This window comes from Ipomoea triloba, chromosome 13 (genome assembly GCF_003576645.1).
Source record: "Ipomoea triloba cultivar NCNSP0323 chromosome 13, ASM357664v1".
In the NCBI taxonomy this organism is placed as follows: domain Eukaryota; kingdom Viridiplantae; phylum Streptophyta; class Magnoliopsida; order Solanales; family Convolvulaceae; genus Ipomoea; species Ipomoea triloba.
The window spans coordinates 4,521,148-4,545,224 of NC_044928.1; the positions used below are offsets into that span (position 1 = coordinate 4,521,148).

General features: G+C 34.9%; 4 protein-coding genes across 4 annotated transcripts; 3 read left to right on the forward strand and 1 right to left on the reverse strand.

The window, feature by feature from the left end:
* Positions 1-1,901: 1,901 nt before the first annotated feature.
* LOC116002258 (putative glycerol-3-phosphate transporter 4) lies at positions 1,902-6,742 on the reverse strand. Its single transcript, XM_031242365.1, has 3 exons — positions 5,362-6,742; positions 3,211-3,750; positions 1,902-2,329 (listed from the first exon to the last, which is right to left on the reverse strand). The coding sequence occupies exons 1-3, from the start codon at positions 6,374-6,376 to the stop codon at positions 2,292-2,294; spliced, it is 1,593 nt and encodes a 530-aa protein (XP_031098225.1). The 5' UTR covers positions 6,377-6,742; the 3' UTR covers positions 1,902-2,291.
* Positions 6,743-10,973: 4,231 nt separating this feature from the next.
* Positions 10,974-11,489, forward strand: LOC116001073. The gene has a single exon (XM_031240974.1). It carries the CDS (start codon positions 10,974-10,976, stop codon positions 11,487-11,489), a length of 516 nt encoding a protein of 171 aa, XP_031096834.1.
* A 5,007-nt stretch (positions 11,490-16,496) lies between these two features.
* On the forward strand, positions 16,497-18,158 carry LOC116001074 (protein FAR1-RELATED SEQUENCE 5-like). Its single transcript, XM_031240975.1, has 5 exons — positions 16,497-16,639; positions 16,715-16,766; positions 16,960-17,324; positions 17,447-17,832; positions 17,914-18,158. Exons 1-5 carry the CDS (start codon positions 16,497-16,499, stop codon positions 18,156-18,158), a joined length of 1,191 nt encoding a protein of 396 aa, XP_031096835.1.
* Positions 18,159-20,337: 2,179 nt separating this feature from the next.
* On the forward strand, positions 20,338-23,615 carry LOC116002259 (50S ribosomal protein L19-1, chloroplastic-like). The gene is made up of 5 exons (XM_031242367.1): positions 20,338-20,511; positions 20,595-20,900; positions 21,433-21,519; positions 21,607-21,740; positions 23,287-23,615. The coding sequence occupies exons 1-5, from the start codon at positions 20,488-20,490 to the stop codon at positions 23,393-23,395; spliced, it is 660 nt and encodes a 219-aa protein (XP_031098227.1). The 5' UTR covers positions 20,338-20,487; the 3' UTR covers positions 23,396-23,615.
* The last annotated feature ends 462 nt before the right edge of the window (positions 23,616-24,077 follow it).

Below are 24,077 nucleotides of genomic sequence, written 5' to 3' on the forward strand. Positions count from 1 at the left end.
AGTTTAAGATGTATGATGCGTATGGTAGTGTGTATGAAATTGTATAAAGATTGAGTATAGAGAGAGAGTCTCAAGAAGAGAGGAAAGGCCTCTAACTTGTGTGTGGCCTCCCCTTAAATAGGTGGAGGCCTGACACTAACCCAAACACCTAACCCTGACCCGAATACCGAAAAGGAACTTAGAACTCATAGGGAGATATACTCGTCACATACATCTAGGCCTTTTGTTCCTTTTTCAAAATAATAATTCCATTTATAGTTGCATTGGAAGATATTTAAGGAAAGTTCCTGGATGATGAATTTTGAGGGTGTTAGAAGTTGGTATCAGAGCTTAGGTTGTGAGATCTTGGATATAGGAATTAGAAAAGTCTAGGTTGTGAACTTTTGGAATATAAGAAATGGAATTGACTTGGAAATTTGAATTTTAAAAATCGCGATAAGGATATGTGATATTGCATACTTAGTTGCATATGTTTATTTTCTTTGATTGCTAATACCTAGTAAATGGTGTTCAATGTTTTATTTGGACTTGGTGATTTATTTATTTTTCCTAATGTGGATGTGGTGACCGATATTTGTTAAGTACTTATTTATTTAGTTATTTATTTATTTATTTTTCCTAATGGTAAAGGTTAATTATTAGGTTCCTTAATTGATTTCTAAGTTGTTATGCTTCGGGTACGAATCATCTTTTAAATGGTAGATTGTGATACCCGGTTATTTTTCTTTAGTATCTTGAGACTAAGTTTTCCGTAATCTACTTTATTAATTCCCTAAACTACTATAGGTCATTCCATGTAGATATTCATACTTTTTGTATTACTATAGCTATTATATATAGCCAAAGACCTTGTGGCCACACTGAAACTTGGATATATATATATATATATATATATATATATATATATATATATAGGGTCATGTTCAGGTGTGGCCGTGCTCTCCCGTGCGGCCGTGCGGTTCACACCACTCAATGTTACGAAATACACCACTCAATGTTAAGAAACACACCACACAAATATGCACTGTGGTGTGTTTCTTAACATTGTGGTGTGTTTCATTGTGGTGTGTTTCATTGTGGTGTGTTTATTAAAATTGAGTGGTGGATTTCGTAACATTGAGTGGTGTGTGACCGCACGGCTACACGGGAGAGCACGGCCGCATTTGAACCAAAATATATATATATATATATATATATATATATATATATATATATATATATATATATATATATAACTTGCATTTGACTAATTAACTCTTGTAAGTTAGTTATAGATGTAGAAAAGCATTACGGTATTTTATATGTTCAATTTTAATATTTAAGAAGAAGAAGGACCAAATGTTTTATGTGTTGTCTATTATTAATATTCGTAAATAAAAAAGTTATGCGCTTAGTCAACATCGTCTTCACTGAGACTCAAACCCATGACCTCTTATTTGAAAATTTAGAAAAATTACTTCAATGCCACTAGACCAAAAAGTCATTGGTAAAACAAGAATTGTTTTAATATTTACTAAAAGTTAAGTTTAAAACACAATAACAAAAAGTCTCAGAAAATAAAATTCTTTTAACCTAAACGAACAAGATAATAAATAAGATAATTTTCTCCGTTTATTTTGTTTTCAAATCCTAATTGCATGTCTTGAAACAAGAATTTATAAAAGTTATGTAGTATAAAGAATGATAAGCATGCCAAGGACCTTGTAGTCTAGTGGCATCAAACCCTTTCCTTTATACGTGAGGTGGTGGGTTCGAGCCTCAGTAGAGTCAATATTAACTCTTATGCTTCAATAGGTTGAGAAAATAGTTATGAACAGATACTGCATTGTAATAGAGTCAGTAGTATTCAAGAATGATAAGCATTGGGAGACTTAAACTTATTTTTATTTTAAAAATCCCTATTTTTTTAGTAATCAGAGTTCTAATAAATGAGAAAATAAAATAATACAATACATATATAATAGGTGTAGCATTTATAATATATCACAACATATATGGAACAAAATGCAGGCAACATTTGCTGATTGAGTGCTCTATCACAAAACCATTAAGCCTGATGTCTACTACAAACTCTGTCTTCACCATCAACTTCATTGCAGACCTAGGAATGATCATAGACTATATATATATATATATATATATATACAAAAGACCGACCAGAAAACTAACCAAAAGAGTCTGTAGATGACCAAAATTCTTCGACCACATTTCAGTCCGATGATGTTTAGAGAAACTTCTTGTTCTTTGGGCTAGAACTGCTTTGCCAGAACAGCACCAGATCCCGATATCTCTTATCTTTCGTCGTGTAAAAGTGGTTGAGATGCAGAACCTGCACACATGAAGATTTTCGAGATGATGGGACATGTTGAAGCCCTAATATTATCGATTGACCAATGAATACACTCAATTACATAACAAACGATGAATGTCTTCAATTACAATAAGTAACTATGACCCTTAAATAGGGCGGGACTAAACTACCCACCAATAATAGAACAAGAACACCAAACATTGAGCCGCTTTTGATGTGGTTTGAGCCCTTGGCCTAAAGTAAGGGTGCCTCCCCAAAGGCCAAGAATCCATTGACAATATATACTATGCAGATTAGAATGTTAGGAAATATTGATTGTGTACAGAACACAATTGCTGTGTGGTCTTTCCCCCAAACTAGGATAACAGCCCAATTTTTATCTACTAAAATTCAGCAAACAATGTAAAGGCATTGTCTAAAATGCTATCTACGACAGTTGTTAGGATCACAGCACCTGCCAGCCTTAACTGCACAATTTTTACTCTTGAATCAAGCACTTACCACTATGCCAAAAGCTATAGCTCGTGGCGAAGACGTAACTTTATTTCCTTATATACCGCTACATTTTCGAGAGGCATGGTGCTGGACTTGGCCCTTCACCGGCCTCCGCCCAACAACAGTTTCCATATTTCAGGAGATGGACAGTGTATTATGTTTCACTATTGCCAATCTTAAATTTAATTTTTTTTTTAAGTGTTCTTTTGATGAAATTGGAAGCATTCTAATGGGAATTGAATTCAAGTAGAAAAGAGTTCTGATCTCACAAAAGTTCTCATATAGGCATGTAAATGGACCTATATCTCGTTTGCTCTATTGTTCATGCATAGTTTATAAAAAACGCAAAAAATGAAAATTGCAAAACCGAGCATAAAGATAATTACAAGTGAACAGTACAATACCTCCAGAATTGTGTTCTACGTTAGGCCGGTGTTTGTAATTCTTCCCTCTGAGTTCGGTAACAACCAAATTGGATAACAGAAGCACAGCACACAGAGCCCCGATTGAAAGCATTATAAAAACGGCATCCCATCCTTTTGTGGAGAGAAAACCTGTCAAAAGCGGACCAAGTGCTGCACCAAGCGATCCAGTTCCGTCAATGATTGCAGTAACCGTAGCTAGTGCTCGGGAATCTCCCCTCAGAGATTTGTGAGTACCAAGATCTGCGGAGACCGCAGTAGTAATAAGCGCGTACGGTCCGTTCACACACAATCCAGACAAAAACATGAGGAAAATGTTAAGGGTCTCGGATACACCTCCAAATCTGCGATATAAAAACATCACGGGAATTGCTGCAGACATAAAGCTGGCCGCTGTAGTAGCACGAGCATCAAACCAGTCGGAGAATAAGCCAGCTAGAATTCCTCCCACAATTCCCCCAACATCAAAAAGAGTAGAAAGATTTCCAGCAGACTTCACGGACACATATTCTCCCCCGATAGCTGCGAAGAGATTCATCAGGAGAACTGGGTAAGCGTAAGAAAAAATAACACTAGATGGAAAAACAGTTCAAACAAAGGCTATCCAAATCATCAAACCAGACTGCAAACCGAATTGTATTTATGATCACTATTGTTTAAAACATCTATAAATGCAAACCAAATTGTATCACTTCAGATGCATATTAAAAAAAAAAAAAAAAAAATTAGAAAAATAGCTCAACCTTATCTAAACTCCATGGATCCACAACATTATAACCTGAACAATCTTTCACAATTAATCGAATTCCCAATAAATAATATAATTTCAAACTTTAACTTTCATGAGTATTGCCAAAAGGCCCAGGATTGAGGTAGTTAGTATATTTGCGATTTTCCTTCATCAATACAACAACTATATAAGCTCCATGCAGCCGCCATGTAACATATACACACAATCTGTAGATTCTTGTACTTTCAAGCTATAAGAGCAGCTCTGATGTGGAATGCATTAAAGATTTCAATGATGCTTATTTTTGCGGGAACATATAAAGTAAAATCTTATAAGCAATTAAAAAGTAAGAAGGAAATCTGCAAACACTCTTCATAAATGCTTGGTTTCAAGGACGTACGTTCTTCATAAATGCTTATATATTTATATATTTTATGCTCAATTTGCCCCCTCACGTGTGGGAGCCAATTACTTTGAATGGGCTTCAAGCAACACATGTGTGATACGCCTCAACTAAAAGGCTAAATTGATAGTTGGACTGCACATGTATTATATATTTTATGCGTGTATGTGATACGCCTCAACTATAGTTGAAATGCACATATGATATGTGCAACACGACCCCTCACATGTCCGAGCCACGGGCTCCAAGCAACACATGTGTGATGATCAGTATAGGTGTTCTTGGATTTCTTGTTTAGGCTCATCATATGTTTACTGTGGGCTTAGACGTTGATACCCGTGCCTACTTCACCGCAGCTACCATGATCATAGCTGTCCCCACAGGAATAAAAATCGCAGCTACCATGATCATAGCTGTCCCCACAGGAATAAAAATCTTTAGTTGGATCGCTACCATGTGGGGGGGTTCGATACAATACAAAACACCCATGTTATTTGCTGTAGGGTTCATCTTTTTGTTCACCATAGGAGGACTCACTGGAATAGTTCTGGCAAATTCTGGGCTAGACATTGCTCTACATGATACTTATTATGTGGTTGCACATTTCCATTATGTACTTTCTATGGGAGCCGTTTTTGCTTTATTTGCAGGATTTCACTATTGGGTAGGTAAAATCTTTGGTCGGACATACCCTGAAACTTTGGGTCAAATCCATTTTTGGATCACTTTTTTCGGGGTGAATCTTACCTTCTTTCCTATGCATTTCTTAGGGCTTTCGGGCACATGTCCGAGCCACGGGCTCCAAGCAACACATGTGTGATACGCCTCAACTAAAAGGCTAAACTGATAGTTGAAATGCACCTTTATGTTTATATATTATATGCTCAGCTTTGGACGGGCTCCAAGCAACACGTGAACTAATAATTGGAATACACATTTATGTAAAGGCAGGGGAATGTGCATCTAGAAGTGGCAAAAGAATGAATAGGAGGATACCTACCAGTTTGGCTGAGATAAAATGGCAACCAGTACAAAAATGTGTATGCCACCATCTTGGAGAAGAAAAGGCACAAGGCAAATGGAATTACACCTGGTATTAGACAAGCCCCAAGGAAGCCAACACCTTTCCTAGTTACAGAACCATGGCTAAACATACTGGCACCTTCATTTTCATTCCCTAACTGAGTTTCTTCATCACTATGCTCTGCCACAACAGCATTTTCACAAGGAAATCCAACATCCTCCGGATAAGCGGGCAAGAAGAAGAACACAATCAGCCCTGTCACAAATATAAAAGCACCAGGAAGAATAAAGGACCAACCCCATCCATAATCTAAAACAGCAGCCGCAAGAAGGGATCCACTGATATTCCCAACAGAGGTATGGGCATTCCAAACACCCATGATCAATCCCCTTTTGCTCTTGTCAAACCAATTCCCAATAACAGCCACAACTGAAGGCCATCCTGTGGCCTGAAAAAGCCCAGCACCCATTTGCATAGCCAAATAAAACCAGAATTCATGGATATTCCAGAAATATCCCATCCCGAAAAGGGCAACAAAAACACCACTCCCAATCATCCCAGTGGTGAGGAACAGCCGGAGGTCCAAGGAATCACCTAAATGCCCTGCCACGTACATTCCTATTGAATAACACGCAAGAAAAGCAACATCAATTTCCCCCAATTTCTTCGTCCCATCCTTCCCATTAAAGGGCTCCCACCCTTTCCCTTTTGATCTGCCTAAATCCAATTCTCTCTTCACGAAAACATCACCAACTGGCCACAAGTAAGAAGAATTCAAGGTGGCATTATCAATACCCGACTTAGGATCCAAAACACTCTTCACTATGCTACTTGGCTTCCTGGAAGCATGGTAAGATGTATACGCTATAAATGTTACAAACAAAACCACGTATCTATATGTCTTAAAGCTCCAATCTTTGCCTCTGATGCTTCTTATCACAGAAATCCCAGGTGGGTTTCCCTTCGTAATCCTCTCAACCAACCCAGACATCTTGAAACAAAACTCAAACGAAACCAAGCGAATCTGGCATTCCTGAAATTGAAAAACTCAAGCGCGTTTGCCGCGAGGCCCAAGATTGAAGAGTTGACACTGCATTGAATCCAAGGGATTTTTCCGGATTTCGTCTTCTGGTTTCGCGAGAGAGTAAGAAAAGATAAGGCGGTGGGCGAGAGAGAGAGAGAGAGAGAGAGCATGGACGTTCGAAACGAACGATTGGAATTTGGAAATGGAGAGAGAGGCAGAGAAGGAAGTGTTGCGACTACCGAGGTTGGCGGGAGAACTACGTAAGGGACGAGGAAGACACGTGGCGCTTACAGCGGTAAGAGAATGGAACTCTCAAGTCTCAGCAACATCGCCACGCAAAGCTTGGCCCAACTGTAATGTTGCGTAGACCTGCACGTAGTGTTGTGTGATCTATATAACAACTGTAAAGCAATCGTTATACCCTGCACCACGGTACACATAGCAATGTGCACCACGTACGTAAAACGACGTCGTTTCGGTGTTAGTGGACGCGGGCGCGAATGACTCAAGGAATTCATTATCTATAATACACATAATCTTTATCTATAATACACAGAACGTTTGCCTAGAATACACAGAATGATTGCCCAGAATACACAGAATATTGACACAAAATACACAGATGTTAGTGGACGCGAATGACTCCAGGGAATTCATTATCTATAATACACATAATCATTATATAGAATACACAGAACGTTTGCCTAGAATACACAGAATGTTTGCCCAGAATACACAGAATATTGACACAAAATACACAGAACTCATCCTCCTAACATTCGAATGCACAAACACATCACAACTTGTTTTAATAACATGAATACACAGAATATTTACACAAAATACACAGAACTCATCCTACTAAACATTCGAATGCACAAACACATCACAACATGTGCTACTAACATGAAATCACAACATGTGTTACTAACATGAATACACAGAACGGTTGCCTAGAATACACAGAATGATTGTCTGGAATACACAGAATATTAACATAAATACAGAGACCGGCCGAAACGGGAAACTTGATTTCCAAAAAAAACGGACGATTAGTTTACAATGCTCAAAACGACGTCGTTTAGGTACGTGGTGCACATTGCTATATGCATCGTGGTGCACAGTATAATTTGCCACTGTAAAGGACCAAGAACAATTGTTATACCATGAACGTATTGTGAAGTCTAATATAAAATTACTTACTTTCAGTTAACATGTAAATAAATAATTTGATAATTGCTGACACATAATATGATAATTACAAGTACAGAAATAATTAACTGGAGGTACAAAATATATCAATTACAAATATAGAATTTGAAGGTTGTTTTTTGACTAGGGTCTACATGTAAGGTAGACCTGATCCATTGTATAATTTTACACTAAGGATGGCAATTCTACCCGCACCCCATGGGTTCCCAGATCCCTGCCCCTACGGATTTTTAAATACCCGCATAATTTTGATAATGGGTGAGGGGATGGGTAAGTTATGATCTAAATAAATATATCCGTATATAAAAATGTTCCACAAGTGTCCTTTGCATAGTTGGTTTCAATAGTGGTAAGTTATCTTAATCAAGGGTTCAAATTTTGTTAATAATAATATATTTTATTAAAATATTAATACAACATTTACACAATACATTTGAGGGTGGGAGACTGGGAGAGGGTTGGGGTGCTGGTGGGGGGTGGGAATGCGGGTTGAACGGACCAAACGAGATTGGGCCCGTTTTGACAAATCTATACAAAATGAAACTGAATATGTTAGGTTATGGCAAATTATTGGTTCACACAGCTGTGTGGACCATAATAAAATGTACATTTTTAATGTACTAAATGTACATTATTTTTATACTAAATGTACATTATTTTTATACTATAAAGATAATGTACATTCAGTACACAAATAATGTACATCCCCTGAATATAATGTACATTATTTTTATACTGAATGTATATTATTTTTATATTGAATGTGCATTATTTGATAGTATGATCCACACAGCTATGTGGACCATGGTCCACACAATAATGATTGGTTATGTTATGGCGCAGATAAGTATCGTTTCTTTTCAGGCACAATTTTGTATCATGGTCCACAATGGTTTGAGCTTTTTTGTTTGGACCAAACAGCCCAAGTGGCCAAGGAATCAACCAAAAAAAAGTAAAAGCATTGTGACATGCAAGAGCTTTTTTGTTTGGACCAAACGGCCCAAGTGGCCAAGGAATCAACCAAAAAAATTAAAAGCATTGTGACATGCATTGCTTTCCACTGTTATTTCAGTCCATTAAAATTTGTAAAATATCTAGTTAATAATAAATAAATAAATAAAAATTGATACTTTTCATTCTTAAATTTTTTTTTTAAAAAAAATACTGTTTGTCGCTAAAGTATAGTCATTGTTATTTTTCGTTTATCCGTTGTTTGTGAAGTAATTTTTTTTGTTTCCTAATTTTGTTTGAGTTAACAATTACTCCGTAAATAATAGTTACTTCCACTGTTACAAAAATCCCCGCTTAGGCACCCGCCTAGGCACTAGGCACTCCTAAACCGAGGCGAATTGCTCCCTAGGCGTCCGCCTAGGTGGCCGGCCGCCTAGGAGGCCGCCTAGCACCTAACTCGGCCGACTGGGCCGAATTGGCAGCTGACTAGGCCGAATTTGGCCGAGTTAACTTGCCCAACTCAGCAAAGTTAGCCGAGTTAATTCGAGCGAGTCAGCCTTGTTAATTTTATTATTATATTTATATATATTTAAATTTATTTATTTATATAAGTAAGAGAAGTAAGAGATATATATATAATATATATAATATAATATATGACATACACCCACACATATGAATTAATTTTTTGTTTTTATAGGTCGCCGCCTAAAACCGCCTAGGAAACGCCTAGACCGCTTAGGCCGCTGGGCGCTAGTCTACCGCCCGACTAGCGCCTAGCGCCTACTGCAACCATGGTTACTTCATAGACAATTAACGGACAAAAAGGTGGTGAGATTATAAGTAAAGACTAATTTTTTACGCACATTGCGTGAATGATATAATACATAATGTTTAATTTTAAATAAGTACTTTAAAGTATATCAATACAAGATTCTATAGAAGATGTTCATGTATATGTATTGAATATTGAATTTGTTTATTTAAATCGTTATTCAAAGTATATGGATGCAATATAATATAGGAGAGATTGATTATTGTCATGAAAATAAATGTTTACAACTTTGTAGAAAGTTCATAAGTAGTACATCTTGTTCTAGTTCTATATATTGATTACTTGATAGTAACAACGACTATGCAATAGATATTGTTATAATGATATAGTAAAGATTAACTTACAAATTTATTTAGAAGTTTTCATGCATTGATAAAATTCTGAGAATGATGTGTAAACTTGTTCAATTGGAGCTAGTGGGATGTCAACATTGTCAATTCTTTGGACAATAGTCCTACCATTTGAAGGTACATTGCGCCAAGGCACTAAAATTGCAGTGAAGCACACTAGGGGACTACACCAAAGCAATAATTCATTTCTAGCAGAAGTGGCAACAAGAGGAAGCACAAATTACGTCAATTAATAGGGTACTACTGGTGTGTAGAAGGATCATGTAATAATGATTATTAATTAATGAAGTATGAAATAAATCAAATAAATGAATAATTATTAATTAATAAATTGGATTATAGAATCAATGAATAAATTGGATTAACTAATGAAAAAAATTAAAGGTTTAAAGTTTAAAACTTACAGTAGTAGTCCAAACTCCAACGATCAATGAAAATTGAAATAACTTGGTCAAAATCGGATGAAATCGACCGACTCGAACGAGTTGGCCAAAATTGGCCGAGTCAACCGAAAGCGGAACAACCTAGGGGTTAGGTGCCGCCTAGGCCGATTTTTACAACACTGGTTGTATGAGACATCCACTTTGTTGTATGCAAGAAGGTTGTTACAACAATTTATTATTGATGTTTATACTATGATAGAGCCTGGATGTTTACTCTACATTAGGACACACCAAAGGCTTTAAGATGTGAATCGTATAAGTGTTTGACAGATGCTTTAATACATGGAGAAGTAGATCTTATAACACAAGGAAAGATAATCATTTTGCCATCCAGTTCTACTGGAGGTGCACGATATATGGTTCAAAATTATCAAGATGCAATGATCATTTGCAAATCAATTGGTTATCCAAGTCTGTTTATTACTTTCACATGTAACCCGAAGTGGCCTGTAATAAAAAAGGTTACTACAACCTCGGAGATTGAAAGTTGAAGATAGGCCAAATATTATATGCCATGTTTTTAAAATGAAGTTAAATGCTCTTATTCTAGAGATTCGGAAACAAAACATTTTTGGAGTGGTTATAGCTGGTAAAAATGATCAAATATCATTCCTATATTATTTATACATTAATTTTTTTTAATACTAACATCTTTTTCTTTTATTTTTTAGTGATTTACATGATTGAATTCCCAAAAGGGGGGTTACCACATGCTCACTTTCTTATATTCTTTGGCAAAAAATGATTCTTCTTCTACACCAAAAGATATTGATATGTGGATATCTGCTGAGATACCAAGTCAATTATGTGAGCCAGAGTATTACAAAGCCATTGAAGAATTCATGATGCATGGTCCATGTGGTTCAACTAGGAAAAATTCACCTTGCATGGTCAATGGTGAGTGTTCAAAATTATTCTCCAAAAAATTTGTGCAAAATTCTATTTTGGATCAGGATGGTTATCCGATTTACCATAGGAGGGATAATGGTCGCACGATCAAGAAAAATGGAATTAACCTAGATAGTAGATATATGGTTCCATACAACATATACTTATTATTGAAGTATAGGGCTCATATTAATGTGGAATGGTGTAATCAATCTAGATCAATCAAGTACCTATTTAAGTATGTCAACAAGGACAACGACCGTGTAACTGTAGAGTTTTACAATAGCGCTCTTGAAGAATCTACTGGAAAGGTGATTGATGAAATCAAGATGTATTACGATTGTAGGTATACCTCACCTTGTGAGGCCGCTTGGAGGATATTTGCATTTGATATGATATAGGAATCCTTCAGCGGAATGTTTGAGTTTTCATCTTCCTAATGAGCAATCCATTATATTTGATGATGATGACGTGGTTGATGATGTTGTTAACCGTCCCATGGTGTCACAAACTATGTTCACAACTTGGTTTGAAGCAAATAGGAAATACGAAGAAACAAGGTAGTTAACTTATGCAGAAATGCCAAAAATATTTGTTTGGAAGAAAGATAAATGAGAATGACATCCTAGGCAAAGAAATTTAGTAATTGGAAGAATTTTCTATGTGCCTCCTAATAGTGGTGAACTATTTTACCTAAGATGTTTACTAAACTTGGTGTAGAGACCTACTTGCTTTGAAGATATAGAAGTGATTGACGGAGTGTAACATACTACTTTTAGAGATGTTTGTTATGCACGAGGAATAATTGAGGATGATAAAGAATATGTTGATGTCATTAACGAGGCAGCAAAATGGTCATCTGCATATTCTTTGAGGAAATTATTTGTCACTTTATTAACATCAAATGCAATGGCCAAGCCTGTAACACCCCCAACTTTAAGGCAATACTTAAGGTAATTAAAGCATAAAATTCAATCAGAAGATAATAATTAACTCTAGTCAAAGCGGAAGCAATAACCAAATATCTGGGGTGTTGTGCCACACCTAACTTCTGTTAAGCTAGATGCTAAGGCTAGAACCACAAACTCAAAATACATCAAAGTCATAAGTCTGAAATCTAAAATTATTACATCTCAAAGTTGTCTCAATGCAACCACACAAACTAACTACAAGAGAGGGGTAGAACTACTGGCATGCTAAACGTGCTTATAAAGGCTCTACTCCATACTTGAAATTATCAGTTAAAATAATTAGTGAATATTGCTAAGTAAAACTCACTCCAACACGTAAAACTACAATATATACATTTCTTATCTACCATAGGTTTTGATACCGACATATAGAATATATACTCACCCACTAGCCAACACTAAGGAATGTTTTCAAAAGGCTCTTACGCCATAATTGAGATAACAAGAATGACTCACGAAAGGTTGTTATACCACAATGAACTATAAACTCAATACGTCACTCAAAGGAACGTCAAGATAAGTCATAACCACAATAAGTAACAAAGAGAGGATAGATAATCAAATAGGAATCAAGAGAGGTTCAATCTACTACATAGTCCACCAAATAGCCTATCAAGGCATAATCAATATAAGTACAATCCACCAAATGTAATAGTGAAATTCACATGGAGGACTGCAATCTAAAAACAATACCACATAAATCAATATCCACAAATAGTATCAAGTGAGCCAGATAATGCAGGATTTCACCGCAGCTACGTCCTTAGTGAACGGCGTTCCCCACACAACGACCATCACCTCCGTCCAATAAGCGAACCTTACCACAATAGAAACAAATCTAGCACTTTAAGTGTATACCCTTATTGGGATTCCAAGCCCAACGGGTTAGTTACTACCTCTTACACCCAGGATTCGTTTCTACCATGTGCCCAAAATATCCACCAGAGCCAAAGGCCCACAAATCTCAAACGGATCCATATGCCAGCGTAATGATATCAAGAAAGATTCAATAACAAGGAATATAGCTCTCAACAAAGAATGTCTCTTAACAAGGAGTACATAGAATTCCAAAGGAACATATATATAAATGAGAATCAAAGGTAGTAGCTCAAACTCAATCCAAGAATAAGAATTCCAATAGAATTATAATCAATCCAAGGAAATGATACAAGAGTACAATGGGGTAACAAATACTCAATAGAGTCAACGATATCAACAAAACATAGAATTCCAATGCTCACAAGATACAAGGATTATCAAATGATAGGATTCATGAATGAATAATATTCAATAAACAAGAATAGGAATTATTCCACATCATGCCATTACAACAAACTGAAATAACCAAGGAATACTCATACTGGAATAAAGCTCACTGGAACAGTGAACAACACTGAACCAACAGAACAGTACAGCGGGACTAGGGAGTCCGCCACTCACTATCGCAAGAACAAATAGAAGAGGGCAATGGAAGAGAGTCTTCCGCCACTCAGTTCCACTAGTAGCCTTGCGGGGCTGGCTCACGGGCGTGCCAGTCCCGTGGGTCATTTTCGCCAGGTAAAAAATGCAAATGAGACAGAACATTTCCAGAAACAACACTCAGTCAACGAAATAGGCAACTATACTCAGATCTTCCAGAATACAGAATATATCAACAACAATACGCTATCAAGAGTAGAATAAATGGAACTTCAAGGATACAATAAACTTCAAGATCAAACCACAATATCAAAGATATACCACCACAATAGCTCAAGAATGCAAGAATACACATATTATCATACAAGAGGGGAAAGTAGGTTTTATTGGACATAAGGATTACCTCTTGAAGCTATCTAATCAACCAAGGTCTCCTTCAAACTTAGCCTAGCACATCATCCATCTCTTGATCATCTTAGTAGCCCCAAAACCCAACAAAAGATAGAAAAAGAATCATAAGAAAGATGAAATAGAAAGAGGAGAAAGGAGATGCAAGATGAGCTCTCACCATGGTCCAACTTAGTAGGATATAAAAGATGAGTCTTAGTTGAATTCTTGAGGATGATGAAGGATGAATATTTGGTAGGGTTGATGGTGGAAATGGCGTGAGAGATGAGGGGAAGAGAGAGAGTGGTGGTCGTAGCATAAAACCACATACAAATACCCGGAGTATTCCGGGGTTATCGAACCACAGGGAAGTGGGGTATCAAGCACTAGTTACTAATTATATTCGCAAGAAGCTATTCCTACGTTCACAATGGATGATTATCTATGGATATGCAAACAAGATAATTAAAATAAGGCAAACGGGTTTTTGTATTCAAAGAGGTAAAAGCGGGATTTTTGGGAGTTAAAGTGTTTAATCACCTAGTGCCAATCTAAAGTGAAATAATTATTTGGGTTAAACAAGTGTGGAAAATTGTCATCTAAAAGGGAAAGGTTACTCTCGTAACTCAAACCCAAAATACGGTAATTGGAATACTCACTCTCGTGAGCTATTCAAAATATATCCCTTAACCAAATTGTCCTCTCTCGAGGTACAATAGTCAAGTGCAATTGTGGGTGCTCTTTGATTCATAGACAAATCTAGCAAGGGTACAAGCAATCATATGCATCTAATTACAAGTATCAATAACATAAATCACAATTGCAACACAAGCAATAAACCCAAATAGATATTTCATTAAAACAAAATAAGAACTAGGCACATAGGTTCATAAACACTTTTATACCCAAAAATCCCAAAAGGAAGTTTAGCCTAACATGGCTAAAATAGATCCAACAATTATTCAATAAAGTTCAAAATAGAAAAGAGAAAGGAAGATATTCTCCCAAATGATGCCTCCAAGCTCTTTTCTTTGATCTCCTTTCCAAAAGTTGTGATGATTTCTTCTTTGGCTTTTGGAGATGATGAAGCTTCTTTTCCTTGTTCTCTTTCCCCTTTTTCTGACAAAAACCAGCAGCCAACCCGGTAGGGTTTGGGGAGAAATGAAGCCTTAAATAGTGGGATCCAAAACAGGGACAAATCTGGAACTTTGTTCTGGGATGAATAGTGTCTTGGGCAGGATTCTCGACGCGTCGAGAATGTTTCTCGACGCGTCGAGAATAAAATGGCGAAATTTTTATTGCTCTCTGGAAGGTCTCGACGCGTCGAGAGATATTCTCGACGCGTCGAGAATCTGCGGTAAACAGTACTTTCGGTCCCATTTTGACTTCTCAACACTTTTGATTCCTTTGCATTGCCTTTTTGCTCCCAAGTGGTTATAATGCAGCACTAAACACACCAAAGACACTCAAACCAAGCATTATACCACTTTAAATAAAATAACAAGGAAAAAGCATTGGAGATAACATTTTAATACACAATTAATTATAAAACCTAAATAAAAACACAAGTAAAATAGGTACAAATGAGAGTGTATCAAGTGGCTTCTTAGAAAATGCCTTAGTCTTAGCTTTTATATGAGTGGATAAGATAGGAGAAGTATATACATAAATTTATATATAACCATTAGGTTAGGATGACTTATTAAATGAGCCTTTTAGAATTATAAGGCTTATAGATATATAAGGAATTAAATTGGACTACAAGGAATAGTAATATGATAAGAGATAAAATTAAAGCCCATAAAATATTGGGTCAAATGCCTTATCATAGTTGGGAGAAGATCGCGCCGGAGAATTGGAGCTAGTCGCAATGTAGAACTATGGAGACTGGTATATTTTGTTTTCTAGTGTTAATTTTAAATAATCTTAATTTAGATAGTTTGAATTTTTTATTATATGTTGATTGTTTTTTGGAATAATTGCGGTTTTTGTTGTAATGGTGGTTTTCCGGTGACGTTGGTGTGTGATGACGATGGACTTATGATGTTTGTGTGTGGTGACATTGTGGCGTGTTTTGTAGGGGTATGGTGTATTTCGTAGTGAACTGTGGTGTATATTTAGTTGATATTATTGAATGGTCAGTTGTGTGATGTAATTTGAGAACTGGTGCATATTAGTATGTGTGGTGACGGTGTGGTGTGTTTTGTATGGGGTATGGTGTATTTCATAGTGAACTGTGGTGTATATTTAGTTGATATTATTGAATGGTCAATTGTGTGATGTAATCTGAGAACTGGTGCATATTAGTACGTTGCATGGTGTGTTTTAGTAGGTATGTTGGTGCATTTTTATTTGATTAGGTGTAGTATGAGTACGGTGGGTAATGGTGTGTTGTAATTTGTCCAGTTGTGCACTTTAATACGTTGAATGGTGTGTTTTGTTACGAATGTAGGTGCGTTTTAAGAGAGCAGTTGCATTTTTTGTTATTGTGGTTACTGGTGTGATTTGATCTGAACACTGGTGCATTTTATTACGTTTCAAGGTGTGTTTTAGTACATATGTTAGTGCATTTTATTTAACAATGGTGGTTAGTATTTTTTTCATGTTTTTAATTGGTGTGTAGGTGTGAATATGGACTCTGCTAGTGGTGGTTGTGATGAAGGTTATTCCACAGACATTGGTGTAAAAGGCAGTGCTTGTGATATGGAAATATCACCTTGTATGACTAAGTATTGGCGTCCAATTTGTGCCAACAGTTTGAAGCCTCATGTTGGGTAACAATTTGATTCTTTGGATAGTGCTTTTGGTTTTTATAAACAATATGCTGGCTCTGTTGGTTTTGACTGTAGGCAGAGCACAACTCAGAAGGGTAGAGATGGTGTTATTGTCTTGAAGCATGTTGTATGTAGTCGTGAGGGGTTCAAGCATAGTCATTCTAGTGTTGTGAAGAGGCGTAGGGTGACAAATAGGGTTGGGTGTAAGGCTAATTAAGGTGGTTTTTAAATTCATCCCGAAAGGTTGTTATTCTGTGCATTTTTTTTAGGAACGGCATACCCATTCGATGTGTTCAATTATTGCTAAGCAATTTTTAAAGGTCAATCGCAATCTTGATGCTGGCCATCAAATTTTCGTTGCAAGTTGTGTTCGGGCAAATATTGGCCCTACTCGGTCGTATAGGTTATTTAAGGAGATTGCTGGTGAGTATTCTAATGTTGGGGCTATAAGTGTGGACTTTCAAAATTTCAAACGTGATTTAATGGCGTACATTTTGAATGGTGATGCTCAATTGTTCATAGATACGCTGTTTAAAAGGCGTGAATTGTGCGAAGCATTTGGGTTTGAATACGACGTTGATGAGGGTGACCAGCTCTCAAGGGTTTTCTTCGCTTCAGTGTCAAGGAAGAACTTTTCTTTGTTTGGTGATGTTGCTTCGTTTGATGCTACATACCGTACTAACAGGTTAGTAATCTGTTTTTTGTTTGTGCATTTTGTATAGAATAGTGGTGTATTATTCTATGATATATGGTGTGTTCTGAGACGTATTATTTTGTTAACTATTTTTTGTGTTTTTCCTTATGTAGGTATAATCTGATTTTTGTCCCATTTACTGGCATTGATAATAATAAGAGATGCATCACCTTTGGTGCTGGGCTGCTTACGAAGGAAGACATAGACTCATACGTGTGGCTTTTGGAGAGCTTTAAGAAAATAATGGGCCATGATCCTATTTGCGTTGTTACAGATCAAGATCCAACTGTGACGGTTGTCGTTGCTCAAGTGTTTGGTGCGTCAAAACATAGATTTTGTATGTGGCATATAATGTGCAAGGTGGGAGAGAAGGTTGGACCAGTTTTGTCTAAAGACGGGGTGTTTAGGAGGAAGTTGAATTGCATCGTTTGGGATAATTCAATTGATCTCGATGCCTTTGAGCTGCGATGGAATCATATTATGGAGAAATATGGGTTGGGTGATAATGGTTGATTTCGTTACTTGTTTGAGTCCCATACATTTTGGGCATCTCCATACTTTCATGACGAGTTTATGACAGGTTTGGTTAGGACCACATCTAGATCGAAGTCTCAAAACAGTTTCTTTGGTAGCTTCTCTAATGTACATTCTAGCTTGGTTGAATTTTTGGTGCATTATGATAGTGCTATTGGTGCACAGTGGCATGCTCAAGCAAAACTAAATGCTGATTGTGAAGTTTGTTTTCCAGTGTTGAAGACACCATTGGCGTTGGAGCGACATGCCATGGGTGTTTACACAATTTCTGTGTTTTATGATGTTTTATGAGCCCGAAACAAATTAATTTACGTTAATAACATAACTGAAGAAAAAACTAACATAAAAATGAACTAATTGAACTAACTTACATTTGCATAGTTTGAAAAAAAATATAATGTTATTGGGTAAATGTCTCACATTTAAATATAATGTTATTAAATTAATTAAAATTCACATATTTAAGAATGATACTCATCTCGAGATCTATCCATTAAAAATAGATAATAGAACTAAAAGAAATAAGCTTTCAATAAATTAGTTAAAAACATATCATAGATCTACAAATATTGAACCACAAAGTCTATTATGAATCAATTATTTAAATGATGATCTAGAGATGTTTTGATTGTGCTACATTTATGGGTTGGAAAATATTTAGAAACAAAACTAATAATTTACAAACATCTATTACTATTTATGATAACAAACGAAAGTTTAAGCCAAAAACTTGTATGTGACCGTCTCATGGTCTCAATCCGTGAGACGGGATAGATCAAATATCTGACCTATTAATCAAATATCTTACCGTCTTACGGATTGAGACCCGTGGGATGGTCTGACACAAGTGTTACTCAAAGTTTAAAATATCACCAAAGTAGATTCTGAAATAAAACTCAGATATCAACGTAAAATTTTAAAATAAGAATATTTTTTCATGCAAGGAAAAAAATTATATAATATTTATCAATATCTATATAATAAAAAAAGTTATCAATTTATCTTTTTATCCATTTATGTAGACATATATTATATTTATAGTATTTTGTACAATATGAAAATACATCCACATTTTTAATAGAATTGTGATTACAGTCATAATTATACACGTTAATTACTACAATGGTTACTTATTAAAAAAATATTTTAAAATATGTATAAACTCATACTCTTAATTAAAAATTCAAAAATGTTTAAAAGTTTGTCTAAATATGTAATATGATCAGGGACTACATTAATCCATATAAATTTAAAAATTTAATTCTTTTAATTTTTAAATTAATTTTCTTAATTATAATTAATAAAATATAATTAAAAATAAAATTATAAAATTATGCATTATATTAATCATACAAAATTAAAATGCAATTTTTAATTTCTAAATCTAGTTATTTTAATTATAATATATCAATATAAATTATAATTACATAAATTATATTATAGAATTTGCATATATGCATATTAATAAATATTATTTGTATATACATTGTATAACACAATCATATAAAAAAAATGCGTCTGATTAGAGTTTAAACTCACATATACAAAATTTAAAATTTACATTTTTTTTAATTTGTAAGTATAATTTTCATAGTTATTATTCGTATTGTTAGAATTATAGTATATATGAAATACGATTAGGAATAATTCAATTTATTTATATAAATTTTCTCTATAAATTTATATAAATATGTACATAATTAGAGATTATATTAATCATACAAAATTGTATGCTATGATAATAGATACTTAACCAAATATATAAAAATTCAACTATATTATTATATTGTATATTTTAATATATTTATATTTTTAAAATTCTTTATTTAAATTCATAATAACAATTTTTTCCGTGCAGTAAAACACTAGTACACTAAATATGAATTGAAAGATATAAATTTAGGAAAAGAAATGAAATTAACTCTTACAGCCCATTTGGTTCGCTGGAAAATATTTGAAGGAAATAGAATTCAAATTCCATGGAAAACAAATTACCAGGAAAATAGATTCCATTGTTTGATTGGTAGAAAAGAAATTACTGGGAATATAAATTCCATTGTTTGGTTGGATTTGGAATGGTAAGGAATTATGAATATAAAGATCAATATGCCCTTAACAATTAATAGTGATAATATATTATATTATTATTGATGAGGGTAAAATAGTCTACTTGCTCAAACTTTCTTCCCAAACTCCATGGAAAACAAAATACCAATTTCCAACTAAGAATTTGTTTTCCTTAACTTTTGGGAACTCAAGTTCCCATTAAAAACATTTTCCATCCAACCAAACAATAGAAAAACACATTTTCCTCCACTTCATGAAAAATCTTTTCCATAAAAAAGATGGAAAAGATTTTCCATCCAACCAAACGCCCTTATATAAAAATTTAATTCCCCGCAAAATTTAAAGAGAAAATAACATTTTTATTTCGGGTAAAACCAAAACCTAATATATTCAAGTATTCATCCAATAGATAAGGTTTTCCTCTCGTTCATCTTACCCTTCACCGGGACTGCAGCAGAAGAAACTCTTCCATTCAATCCATGAGTTCATCCTCCTTCATATCTTAACATTCCAAAATCATCTTCTTTACCTGTCTTTCACTCGTCACCTGCAAATGGGTTCCAATGTTCTCCCTCAGGTCGCCTCCACTGCAACAATCAATTCATCTGTTTTCATTCACCAAGAAGTATTTATAATTATTGCCTCTTTGATTAATTTCAGGCGGTGTTTATGGTTCCAAGGAACCCTACTCAATGGGCTCCCAAGAAGTTAGCGTCTTCTGCTTTTCTTCGAGCTGGGCAGTTCAATTCACCTGCAATTCGCCTGTCCAGGAATTCATCCTGTTCTTTCCGCACTGCCAATTTGAAGCGTTTTGTTGTCAGAGCTGAAGCGGAGGAGGGAGCGGCTGAGGAACCTGCTCCAGAACCCGAAGCCGGAGTTGAAACCGAGTCGGAGGCTGAAGCGGAAGTTGCAACTGAGGAAAAGCCTCCTAGGAAGCCTCGTATTAAGCTCGGAGAGATAATGGGGGTATTTATATTCTATATATTTCTTAGTTTCTTTTCCCCAATTGAATTGTATTGATTGAGTTTCTGTTTGACTGCTGATAAAGCCTAGGAGAAGAAGATAAGAACTATCTGTATATTTTTTTTTAAAAAAAATTCCATTTAAAACATGAAAATGTGAAATTTAATGTCAATGCCACAATATTTAAGTCTGCGGACATTGACAAGTTAGCTAAATTTGATAAAAAGCATGCTATTCCATTCACAAGTGAATATTGTATTGGGCTATGATAAGTTCACATTGGATGAAGTATAACTGATGGGATATTCTTAAATTTGTTGATAAACATTTTGGTATTCTTGAATTTGTTGATAAACATTTTTCTGCTGTCTGACTTGGTATTGATTTCCACTTGAGTATTTGGCCATGAGAACCGATGTAATGGAGAGCAAAGATGTAAATATACTGATTAGGTCAAATGAGACTGAACTAGCTAACTCATAAATCGGTGGAGAATACAGTAATTTGATGCGATATTCCTACTTTGTCTGCATAGATATTGAACAAGAGAGCAATTGAAGCATCTGATGAGCAAAGGCCTACACCAGATCTTAGGCCCGGCGATATTGTAGAGATCAAGCTGGTAGTTTTATGTTTCTTCTTTAAGTAACAATTGTTATTTGTGTTTGTAAGTATAAATGCTTAGGAGAGGTTTGCTATTGATTTGTAGGAAGTCCCAGAAAATAGGAGGAGATTGTCTGTGTATAAAGGTATAATTATCTCGAAGCAAAATGCTGGTATTCACACCACTATTCGGATTCGGAGGATTATTGCTGGCATTGGAGTTGAAATCGTATTCCCTGTGTAAGTGTATTCATCATTTATTTTCACTCCTTTGTGGTGTACTTACAATCTTTTGCTTGATCTACTGTTGCTGAAAAACTATGAATTTTTCTCAAGAAAAATTGCACTAATAAAGTTAAATCTAATTGAGAAGTTGACAATAATATGATGGAAATTGCAAATACAGTGTGTCATCATCCACCAATATATGCAGATACCATTATACCAAGTTCTCTATGTGGACACTACAGGAAGATACTCCCTCTTTCTCATTTTACTTGTGCTGTTTACTATTCATTAGTCAAAATGACTCTTTCTTCTTTACTTATTTTCTTTAGTATTTTTTAATAATTTTTAAATTTGATTTTTTGTGTTCAATACTCCGTAGTACTTTTAATGTAGTTTCTAAATATATAAATTTATGTACTAATACTAAATTTAACATTATGAAAAATTGAATTAAAATGGGACAGAGGGAGTATATTTTTGTTGTATCTCTTTCTCATTTTCGTTGTCAGGGAAGTTATTATGTTAATCCTAGCTTATAGATAGCTGAACTTGTGCTCTTTACCTTCCCTAGTACAGTAGTACTCCATATTTTCTTTTTCCAACTAGTGACTGTTGAAGAATTTGTGGACCACATTTCATGTTGTTAAGTTGCTGGGGTAATGAGGCTAATGCATTTCATTGAACATGCTGGCTCTATACTCGGAAGATGAGAAGATAGGAAAGGAATAGAGAAATTAACTCAAAGCCAAAATGAATGTAATTGAACCCCCATTTCCCCTGAGCTGTTAATTTCCTTGTCTGTTGTGACATTTGGCTAAGAAGCAATGACATTTTCACAGTCTCTAGTCACTACCTATTTTGCTAAGATATGTGCCTGACTGCCTGGGATATGCTCCTGTTGATGGTATTCATAGATTACTGCATCAAATTTTCTTGTTGAAAGTACTAAAAGCATATCTTTTTGTTGGGGCTAATTACAGATTAAGGAAACTATTGCAAAGGGTTAATATTTTAATTTTTAACACATCTTACTTCAACTTTCATGGTATTCATATTTACCATAGGAAAAGAGCTAAGAAAATTACAGTAAATTGACAACCACATTAATGATATGCATCCTGTACTGATTCTTACACCACAGAAGAATTAAATATGGAAGGGAAGAATACTGAATTCTTAATGCAGAAGGTTTTAATGTTAATTTTAGTTTAGGATTCATGATAGGTAATATCATTGAAATGCATTTATCAGTATTTCAGTCCGATGCAGCATTGCAAAGGTATACTGAAGTTGAGTTTTCTTGATTACAATATGTTATAGAATGAAAATGTAAATTGTAGATAAGCAATGCTGAATCGGTTCTCTGGTGCCTATTTGATCAGATTTGCTTTCATAATAAACACTTATCTCTTCAAATTGCTTCTGCTCAATATTCCATTATTCCGTATATATCACTTCCACTTTTGGACTTGTATGGCAGTGTTTTTCTCTTCCTATGTAGGCAAGCGAGGGGACCTCATATAATTATCCTCTTTCTTGTTTTGTTTCTTGTAAACAGATATTCACCAAATGTCAAAGAGATCAGAGTAGTGAGCCACCGGAAAGTGAGGAGGGCAAAATTGTACTATTTGCGGGATAAACTTCCCAGGCTTTCTACTTTCAAATGAAGTCTTCAGTAGAGTTGTGCTTCCTTCATTCATGATGTTTTGGATTTCAGTGTGTGCTTTTTAACACTCTTCTTCTTTTCCCATTTGCATGTTTCTCTAAATCTGTAAATTTTTATACTCTGTTGTTAGGTGGTTATAACATGATCATTGAATCTTGATTACCAACTTCATGTGCTGGTTTGCTACATGGCTTTGCTATGAGTATTTTAAGTTATCTAGAGTTCATGTCTTATAACTTTTCAAATTCGAGTTTTATATTTAATAAAACTTCTAATGTAAATTTTAAATGTACAAATTTTATTAACTAATGTTGAATAAAATATCATTAAAAAATTAAATTATAAATAATTTTTAGGAGTTATAAAATGAGATGATGGGTGGAGTTATAGACAACTGGGTAAGATGCTAAATGAAGACAATTGGGTAAAATGCTCAATGAAGGTACACTTTGTAAGTATCACAATTTACCTCTACTAAATCTATTATACTAATAAGAGCCAAAGAAAGTTAGGCCTAAAATGGGTAGAAAAAAAGTTAGGCCTAAAATGGGTAGAAAACTGGCGGTCAAATTATTTAATCAAATAGATGATTCAGATGAATTATTTAATCAAATAGATGGTTTGGTTAAGCTAATTCAGATTAATATTATTAATAGAGATTACCTAATTTAACCTTACTTTTA